The sequence below is a fragment of the Cebus imitator genome, unplaced genomic scaffold (genome assembly GCF_001604975.1).
Source record: "Cebus imitator isolate Cc_AM_T3 unplaced genomic scaffold, Cebus_imitator-1.0 Scaffold42, whole genome shotgun sequence".
In the NCBI taxonomy this organism is placed as follows: Eukaryota; Metazoa; Chordata; class Mammalia; order Primates; family Cebidae; genus Cebus; species Cebus imitator.
In genome coordinates, this window is record NW_016107357.1 from 15,701,799 (window position 1) to 15,712,216 (window position 10,418).

At 38.5% G+C, this 10,418-nt stretch overlaps 1 protein-coding gene across 7 annotated transcripts in view; it reads right to left on the reverse strand.

The window, feature by feature from the left end:
* The window catches only part of ARID4B (AT-rich interaction domain 4B), a 178,010-nt gene that overhangs the window by 13,492 nt on the left and 154,100 nt on the right, over nucleotides 1-10,418 (reverse strand). For all 7 annotated transcript variants that reach the window (XR_001824541.2, XM_037737795.1, XM_017526574.2 and 4 more), the window contains 2 exons: nucleotides 4,400-5,611; nucleotides 650-763 (listed from right to left, as the gene is read on the reverse strand). Coding sequence is in view for 6 of the 7 variants with exons in the window: in XM_037737795.1 (XP_037593723.1) it covers nucleotides 650-763; nucleotides 4,400-5,611 (1,326 nt within the window). In the remaining variant the exon portion in view is untranslated. The remainder of the gene's footprint in view (nucleotides 1-649; nucleotides 764-4,399; nucleotides 5,612-10,418) is intronic.

Sequence of the window (10,418 nt, forward strand, 5' to 3'; positions counted from 1 at the left end):
GGATGGTCTCGATCTCTTGACCTCGTGATCCACCCGCCTCGGCCTCCCAAAGTGCTGGGATTACAGGCTTGAGCCACCGTGCCCGGCCGCAAAAAGTATTGTTTGTAGCTACTCTCAGGTCACGTAATATTGAGTATGAAAGATAAATGTCGTAGACTGGAGTTGTTGGAATTATAGATCTAAAGTTATCTTGATTGTTATACTTCTATGCTGATTTTGCCTTGAAGAATTACTAAACAATCAATTTCACTGTAATAAAAATAACATATAAAAATTGAAATATTTCACAATGTGTGATACATTTTATAGCAAGTAAAAAGAACTGTGAATCACAAAGGTAACAAATATGTTGATGTTTATAGTATATTGGCTATTATTTAAAAAACAGATTCCTTAATTTTTCATCAGCAATCAATACTACTGCTGAATAATACCAACTTGCTTAAAACTAGAATTTATCTAAGATCAGAAAACTTGTGTTGTTGTTTTTTCTAAGCAAGCAGCCTTAGAGTATCTGTGTGACTTTTTTTGAGTGTAGAGACAAAATCAAAATAGTGTACTATCCCATATCTTGAAACCATTTTCTTACTGGGGAAAAAATTAACAGCTATTATTTTTATATTTTAAAAATTAGAGATGTCACACTTACTGCCTTTTCCCTTCTTTTTGTTGTTTACCACTGTTGCTTTATGGCTTCTTTTCTGCTTTTTTGATGAACTTCCTCCTCCCTGAGCATCTTTCACTCTTTTCTGACCTGTACAGGCTATGATGGGAAAGAAATTAAGTAACACAGAATAACATCCAACATTCCCTAGGTATAAATTAATTCCACATTTCAGAAGCACAGAATAATCCAAAACTACATGTTCTTTATGACATTTATAAATTGTCATAGAAATTACTACAAATTTTTAAAAAAACTGTCATTAATGAAACTCAATTCTTGGACATAATAAAAGTCAGGGTTTTTAAAAAGGCAAATAAAGTATGCGCATCCTTCTTTAAAAAATCAGATATAAATTGAAAATAGTCCTTAATACTGTACTGGGAGTTTATGAGCCTAGTAATTAAGAAACAAGTATGTGCTGAAAACAAAAACTGAAAATTGTTAAGATTCAATAAAAGCAAAGATTAAGACTTAATTACAGGTTAAAATGTTAATGATGTTATATCTTATAATCATATTAATATAATGTTTAAATGATATAATGATATTAATGAGGTAAATTTTAGCAGTAATTCATAGTTGTTTTTTTTTTTTTTTTACCAACTTATTTCAAGAATAACTAAGCTCCCAGCGCACTGGTTGGTTAACATGTATACCATTTACAAATCCAACACAGTAGTTCTAAAAAAAAAAAGTCTCATCTTCTTGGTGGGAAATTACTGCAAAACATTACAAACAAATGTCTCCCTTTTCTTCAAGGACTAGCCCAAGTCCTACCTCCTTACTAACACCTTTCCTAATGTTCCAGGCTTCCCTGATGAATCGCTATTCTGAACTGTAGCATTTTTCTATACTACTCAGTTGGTCCTTAGCATCTGCTATATTTCTAATTTATGTGTTATCTCTCAGACTATATAAAATCAGCCTTTTCCCCCAGAGGCTAATAAAGTACTATCTCCATTCAGTTCCAACGTCAGACACTAAATCAACCTTCTGTGTATAAAACCTAACTTTTTTGGTCAAAAACAGGACAGGTAATTAACTGTCTGCAACTTCCTAGTTTTTTTTAAATGGGTCATATAATCTTATTTATAACTTTTCCTAATACCTTTTAAAATTTTTAATATTTCTTTCTTTTTTATTTTTTACACCAAGTATGTGAACCCACCTAATGTCATTTTAATATAACAATTCAAGTGAAACACAAAGAAAGTGACTTAGATATTGACCACACTGAAGCACAGAATCATAACTGTCAGGTCTCTCTCCAAAAGAGTTTAATTCAAAAGTGTTCAGACACTAAGAAATAAAAACCTTCAATGTAGAGAAATCAGGAAAAAACTACATCTAAATAGTAAAACTTACATTTTCACTTGTGATATAGTGGGGATTCTCCAATATTCATAGTAAACAAATTTATTAAAATGTGGCCATGTGAAACAGGTGCTTAAGAATTTATTTCTGGCCAGGGAAGGTGGTTCACGCCTGTAATTCCAGCACTTTGAGAGGTGAGGTGGGTAGATCACCTGAGGTCAGGAATTCGAGATCAGCCTGGCCAACATGGTAAAACCCTGTCCCTACTAAAAAAAATACAAAAAATTAGGTGGGCATTAATCCCAGATACTCGGCAGGCTGAGGCACAATCTCTTGAACCCACGCGGCAGAGGTTGCAGGGAGCTGAGATTGCACCATTGCCTTCCAGCCTGTGCATCAAGAGCAAAACTCGGTCTCAAAAAAAAAAAAAATTAAAAAAAAAAAAAATCTAAAGAGATATAAATTACCCTAAATTTAGGAGTAGCTTTCAAATTCCATAATTATTAACCTAGTCAATATTAAATTCAAAAGGGCAGTGCTGACTTAGCATTATTAGCAGACAAGATATCATCTCTCTGTTGTTAATTTTAATCTTTCTTTTTTTTTTTTGAGACGGAGTTTCGCTCGTTACCCAGGCTGGAGTGCAATGGCGCGATTTTGGCTCACTGCAACCTCCGTCTCCGGGGTTCAGGCAATTCTCCTGCCTCAGCCTCCTGAGTAGCTGGGATTACAGGCACGCGCCACCATGCCCAGCTAATTTTTTGTATTTTTTTTTTTTAGTAGAGACGGGGTTTCACCATGTTGACCAGGATGGTCTCGATCTCTTGACCTCATGATCCACCCGCCTTGGCCTCCCAAAGTGCTGGGATTACAGGCTTGAGCCACCGCGCCCGGCCAATTTTAATCTTTCTTAAGCTACTAGAAACATAATGAGGATACAACCTCTTAAAAACTATAACAATAAAATCTGTTTTTTTTTCCTCTTTTTTTTTTTTTTTGAGACAGGGTCTTGTTTTTATCTCTCAGGCTGGAGTGCAGGGGCATGATCTTGGCTCACTGCAGCCTTTCCAGGCTCAAGTCACCCTTCCACTTCAGCCCCCAAGGTAACTGGGACTACAGACATGTGCCACCATGGCTGGCTAATTTTTCTATTTTTGGTAGAGATGGAGTTTTGCCATGTTGTCCAGGCTGGTCTTGAACTCCTGAAATCAAGCGATCCACCTGCCTTGACCTTCCAAATTGCTGGGATTACAGGCATGAGTGACCACACCTGGCCAATAAAATCTTACTGCTGAAAGCTTATCTAATATTCTGAAATAAAGGATTCTTTCATTGTGAAGATTAGTCATGCCTGGATAATTCAGTTCCATGAGATAGTATGGCACAGATAAAATCACAGTAGTTATATTTGTAAACATGAAAAAAAAAAAAAAAAGAACATTTCGGTTTAATTGCAAGTATATTTTTTATTTTAAAAAAGAAATGTTTTAAGTCAAGATTGCTGAGAAAACAGAATTAAGTAATTTGATCTAGACCATTTATCTTTAAGCTTCGCTAAAAACCTAAAGCTAGCATACTAAAATCTTATATGGTATATAAAAAACATATCCTAGTGCTCTGTCTTTACAATGGAAAAGTGTGTTTCAAAGCCAAGTGTCAGCCTAGAGCATACTGATTTAAAGATACCTGAATGAAGTGGTTTATAAGAAAAATGACGACAGAAGTATGGCTATGGCACCATTGAAAGGCACTAATACTTTGGGACGGTACTGATTTGAATTTCCACTTTGAACAACTTCACGGAAAATCAGAAAAGTATTACTGTAGGTTATTAAAGTACACATTGGTCCTTCAATTTGGAAGCTATGCATCTAAGAAAGCATCAAATTCCTTTACAAACTCACACAAGTTAGTCAGGCTTGAAAATCAGTTTGACACGGTTGTCTGAGGAAAGCAGTGCCTGGACAGTTGGTTGCTCCAAACCCCTACATACAGTATTTGGTTAAGGGTGGAGGGGTCTGTCAATAAATCAAAATGTTCGTGAGAAACTGCACATTACATTTGCAAAAACAATGTTACAGAAATATATTTAAGCTGCTCATGCCATATAGTCAACCACTGCATATAATGAATTCTCAAAACAGGTTTGGGTCTGGGCCTGGGTGCAATTTTTAGCATGTGTTCTGGTCCACAATAAAATGTCAAGTGATGGCTCAAGCAAAGCACATTAAAGCCTTCTGAAGCTTTTAAATGCATTCCACTATTCATTATTCAAACTACCTTTAAAATTTCCATTTTTACCATGTTCACACAAATACACTTATTTGCCTCATGTTATAACAAGAGATACTATGAAATCAATGAAACTTTAAGAGGGGAAATCCTAAAATAAATCAACATATACATTTTCCTTCTCACCTTTTTCAGGATGTTCTGGTTCTGGCTGATTACTACTGCTTGAGCTCACACTGGCATCAAAACCTGCTGGCGAGCTATTCCCTTCAGACTGGAGGTCCTGGAGCTCCCCGGCAACACTATCCACCTCAATTGTGCTATCAGTTTCACTCTTGATACTTCGAATCTCTTCTTGGTTTGGAGCCAGCGGTTCTGATACTGTTACAGAAGACTGCTGCCGGCTGCCTTCTGTTACAGTGACTGATGAAGGTGATTCAGGTGTAGTAGGAGGGGTATTTAGCACTGAATTACTGCCACTACTTGGAAATTCTGCTTTTCTGTCATTGACCTCTACTGTTTTTTCTTCAATCGGCTTACTATCGACACTGACTGGAGGTGGTTTATCTAGCTCTACACTGGGTGAACAACTCTCCTCTTCGGCCACAGTCTGTAGTGACTCCTCTGCTGCCCCCTCCTCTGGGGCAGGATGGGGTGGGGAAGCTGCAGCCTCAGTATCAGAGTCTGAAAAAAGCTCTTTCAGTGTCTTTTTAGGCCACTGTCCCTGAATACTTGACCACACATCTTTTCGATCTTTGGCCCTGCTGTTCTGAAGTCTTTCATCAGAATTATTTAAAAGTTTTATCCTTTTTTCTGCCACTTCTGAAAATCCTGAATAGAAACCAGTTGTCCGTAGAGATTTTCTTTTTTCCTCCAAACCATTGTATTTCTTAGTTGGTGTCATCTTTGTTTTTGATTTTTCTTCTTCATCTTCATCTGAAGAGCTGTTGCTACTGTTTTCCATGCAAAGTGATTCTTTGTTCTTGGCCTTCTCTTCCTTTTTGCCAGGTGAACCAGTTTTTAAACACTCTTCTGTATTGCAATACCTTCTTTTGCCACGTTTTATTTGTGGTTTTGAAGATTTATCTGTTGTGTCCTTCTTGACATCTTTTCTCTTTTTTGTGACTTCATCTTCTTCATAATCAGTATCTTCAGATAATACTTCTATATCTTTCCGTAATCTTTCTGGAGATTTTGACACTGGTTTAGATATTACCAAATCTGCATGAACTTTGTTTTCTTCTAGCAAAGATGAATTGTTCTGTTCCTCTTTTGACATAAGATCATTTCTGGTGTGGGTCAAATGATCAATCTTAGATTCCTCTTTGCCATTATTATCAATGACCTGAGCACCTCTGTCATCTTCCTGCTCACTGTCTTCTGCAGAACTTTCAGAAGCTAGAAAATAAAAAAAAAAAATGATGAGTATAAGAACACTAACAATGTTTTCTATGCACCAGAGACTATATATTTTAGCTCCTATGTATACAGCTACCCTAGGTTGCTGACTTTTATCTCTATGTTACATGCAAAGCAAAGAAATTGGGTTTCAAAGAGGTTAAGAGGCTCTTCCAATGATGGAAATGTTCTATTATGATCACAGTGGTGGTTTTAACACTGTACACTTTTTTTTTTAAACACTATGCTATATACTTTTAGCAAAACCCATCAAATTTTAAACACAAGTCATCAATTTTATGTAAATTATACTTCAATAAAGTCAATTATAAAAAAGAAAAAAGCTTCTCCAAGTTTATATATTTTTCTTATAATATGTCAAAAAAATAGTGAAGTCAGGATATAATCCCAGATTGTACTACCTCCAAGTTTATATTCTTATAAAATGATAGCCCTTACTCTGTCATCCAAGCTGGAGTGCAGTGACACAATCATAGCACACTTCAGCCTCAAACTCCTAGGCTCAAGAGATCCTCCCACCTTGCACTCCTGCGCAGCTGGGATCATGGGAACAAGCTACTACTGCACCTGGCCTCATTTTTCTTTCTTTCTCTTTTTTTTGAGACAGGGTCTTACTCTGTCTCTCAGGTGCTATCATGGCTCACTGCAGCCTCAATGTCCTGGGCTAAAGTGATCCTCCCACCTCTGCCTCCTAAGTAGCTGGGGCTACAAGTGTGTCACACCTGGCTAATTTTTGTATTTTTTGTAGAGAAAGGGTCTTGCCATGTTGCCAAGGCTGGTCTTGAACTCATGTGCTCAAGCAATCTACCCACCTGGCCTTCCAAAGTGCTGGGATTACAGGCATAAGCCACCATACCTGACCAGCATCATTTTTCTTTTTTTTTTGAGACGGAGTTTCGCTCTTGTTACCCAGACTGGAGTGCAATGGCGTGGTCTCAGCTCACTGCAACCTCTGCCTCCTGGGTTCAAGCAACTCTCCTGCCTCAGCCTCCCCAGCAGCTGGGACTACAGGTGCACGCCACCATGCCTAGCTAATTTTTGTATTTTTAGTAGAGACGGGGTTTCACCTTGTTGACCAGGATGGTCTCGATCTCTTGACCTCGTGATCTACCCGCCTCGGCCTCCCAAAGTGCTGGGATTATAGGCGTGAGCCACCGCGCCTGGCCCAGCTTCAACAATAATGAATATCCAAGAATTCTGTAAACAATGGATTTCCATGATGTTTTAAAGAATAGATATAATTAAGTAACTGCTAACTTATATAAAATTATGGAATTTACTGCTTCAGTGTGTTCATTCTAATAAATCATTTTATTATTTTAGGATAATATTTCCTGAGAACTTACTACATACTGGTTACTTTGATATGCTTTGAACAGATCATCTATTCAATCCTCACAATAACCCTACGAGATACATGTTGTTATCAGCCTCACTTTATAGTTCAAGAGACTGGGGTTTTAAATAAATAAGAAAAACAAAAAACACAACCAAACAAAACAAAAAAGGAGACTGGGGGTTAGAGGTTAATCTAACCCCAAAAGCATTAAATCTAAGTCATTTAACTCCAGAACTTACAACCTTGACTACAGCTCTCTACTGAGAAATCCATGCATGTTCTTTAGCTAACTTTGTTAAATGTAAAACATAACTGATATAACTAAGATTGCTAAAACGTTTCATCTTTACAATGTGTTTCTGCATGGCTGATTTTTAATATTATCAAAACATTGTTAATAACAAATTTAGACTCATGATGAAAAAACAACAGGAGGAGAAAAATCTCTTCTTCCACTCCAGTGTCAACATCTGATAGTTATGGTCTTCTCTTACTATTAATAATATGCTATTGTGTGTGTGTGTGTGTGTGTGTGTGTGTGTGTGTGTGTGTGTGTGTGTGTGTTGGAGTCTTACGCTGTCAGCTCACTGCAACCTCCTCCTCCCAGGCATGCCTCGGCCTCCCAAGCAGCTGGGACTACAGGCACAGCACCACCACACCCAGCTAATTTTCGTATTTTTAGTAGACATGGAGTTTCATCATTTTAGCCAAGCTGATCTCGAACTCTTAACCTCAAGTGATCTGCTCACCTCAGCCTCCCAAAGTGCTGGGATTATAGGCATGAGCCTCTGTGCCTGGCCTGTTACTTTATTTATAAAATTTATCCTCTATGAGCAATGAGGATTCTTTCTTATCAACACCCACATCTCCCCTCTACCATCCTCTCTCTATATAGCTATCTTTTGTTTTTACAATATAGTATTTATAACATATATATATGTGGTTCCCTGCAGAAATAAGTAGTACATTTGATAAACTTCCTTTCTTATACAGCATTTTATTTTTCCAAGAGTTTCCAACTACTTTTCTGCATATCTTTCCTTGTATGTCTTTCACATTATTTTATTTCATTAAATCAAACATTATATCTAATTTCCCCTTATTCACCCAATCTCTGTACCCTAGAGACCTATTTTCTGCAACAGCAACTGGGTGGTATCTCTCTGGGTCTGCTCTAACAGCTGTTATCCTGGGAATCCTCTTCACTGCTTTCTCTTGAGCTACATCCACTGTTAACTGAATCTCAACATCTTCATGTTCCTTGGTTATCTCATCTGTATTACAGCTCATCATTGAGTAGTTACCTTAAAAAGGTACAGGGAATATAATTGTTTGTCCTTACATATCTGAATATATCCTTACCCTCAAACTTCATTGATTGAGAGTTTAACGAGGCACAGAATTCTAGGTTAAAACTTGTTTCCTTCAGACTTCTGAATGTACTGCTTCTTTACTAAAGGGGTTACAAACCATAACTTTCATTTGGGTTCTCATTCCTTTGTGGTCATTTTTTCATTCTTGGTATTTTATTTTATTTTTAAAGATGAGGTTTCATGATGTGGGCCAGGCTAGTCTTAAACTCCTGACCTCAGGTGATCCACTCACCTTGGCCTCCCAAAGTGCTGGGATTACAGGCGTGAGCCACTGAGCCCAGCCCATTCTTGATATTTTATAATTTCATAATAATGTACTATGGTATGACTATTAATTTACTAGGTACTTAGTGAACAGTTTCAATTTAAAGATTTGTGTCTGTTAGTTCTGGAATTTTTCTTCTTTTAGTTAGTATTTCCTCTCCTTTGTTTTCTTTTCTTTCTTTCTTTTTTTTTTTTTTTTTTTTTTTTTTTTTTTTTTTTTTTTTTTTTTTTTTTTTTTTTTTTTTTTTTTTTGAAACAGAGTATTACTCTGTCACCAAGCTGGAGTGCAGTGGTGCAATCTCGGCTCACTTGTAACCTCCACGTACCAGGTTCAAGCGATTCCCCTGCCTCAGCTTCCTGAGTAGCTGGGACTACAGGCATGTACCACCATGCCTGGCTAATTTTTTGTATTTTAGTAGAGACAGAGTTTCACCATGTTGGCCAGGATGGTCTTGATCTCCCGACCTCATAATCCGACTGCCTTGGCCTCCCAACGTGCCCGGATTACAGGTGTGAGCCACTGTGACCAGCCTCTCTCCTATATTCATAGTTCCCTCTTCCTAGATTAATATTCTATGTCACTTATTTTTTTCTAAAAAAGTTTTCTTTGCTGCTTTATGCTTTCTGAGGATTTCCTCCAATTTAAATTCTTAATGCTCTAATACATTTTTTTTGGAAACAGAGTCTAGTTCTGTCACCCAGGCTGTAGTGCAGTGGTGCGGTCTTGGCTCACTGCGACCTCTGCCTCCCGGGTTCAAGCAATTCTCCTGTCTTAGCCTCCCAAGTAGCTGGGACTACAGGCACACGCCTGGCTAATTTTTGTATTTTTAGTAGAGACGGGGTTTCACCTTATTGGTCAGGCTGGTCTCAATCTCCTAACCTCCTCAGGTAATCCACCTGCCTTGGCCTCCCCAACTGCCAGGATTATACAGTGAGCCACTGTGCCCGGCCTAATTTAGACTTTTTTTTTTTTTTTTGAGATGGAGTCTTGCCCTGTCGCCCAGACTGGAGTACAATGGCTCGATCTTGGCTCACTATATAACCTCTGCCTCCCAGGTTCAAGCAATGCTCCTGCCTCAGCCTCCTAAGTAGCTGGGATTACAGGCGTGCACCACCACGCCCGGCTAATTTTTCTATTTTTGGTAGAGACGGGGTTTCACCATGTTGGCCAGGCTGGTCTCAAACTCCTGACCTCATGATCTGCCCACCTTGGCCTCCCCCAAAGTGTTCGGATTACAGGTGTAAGCCACTGTAACCAGCTCTAATTTAGATTTGTTAATTAACTACAAGTCTTTCTTGTGTTCTTTGTTCCTTTTTCACTGCCTCTTATTCTTGGTGTGGTTTTTTTGTCTGTTTTTTGAGATGGAGTTTCACTCTTGTCGCCCAAGCTGGTGTGCAATGGTGCAATCTCCACTCTTTGCAACCTCCGACTCCTGGATTCAAGCAATTCTCCTGCCTCAGCCTCCTAAGTAGCTGGGAACTACAGGCATGTGCCACCACACTCAGCTTATTTATTTATTATTTATAGTAGAGACAGGGTTTCGCCATGTTGGCCAGCCTGGTCTTGAACTCCTAATCTTAGGAGATCCACCCACCTCAGCCTCCCAAAGTGCTGAGATTACAAGCGTGAGCCACTGCACCTGGCCAACCAGCTAACTTTTGTATTTTAAGTAGAGATGGGGTTTCACCATGTTGGCCACGCTGGTCTTGAACTCCTGACCTCAGGTGATCCGCCTACCTTGGCCTCTCGAAGTGCTGGGATTACAGGCCTGAGCCACTGTGTCCAGCTCTTCTCTCTCTCTCTTTTTTT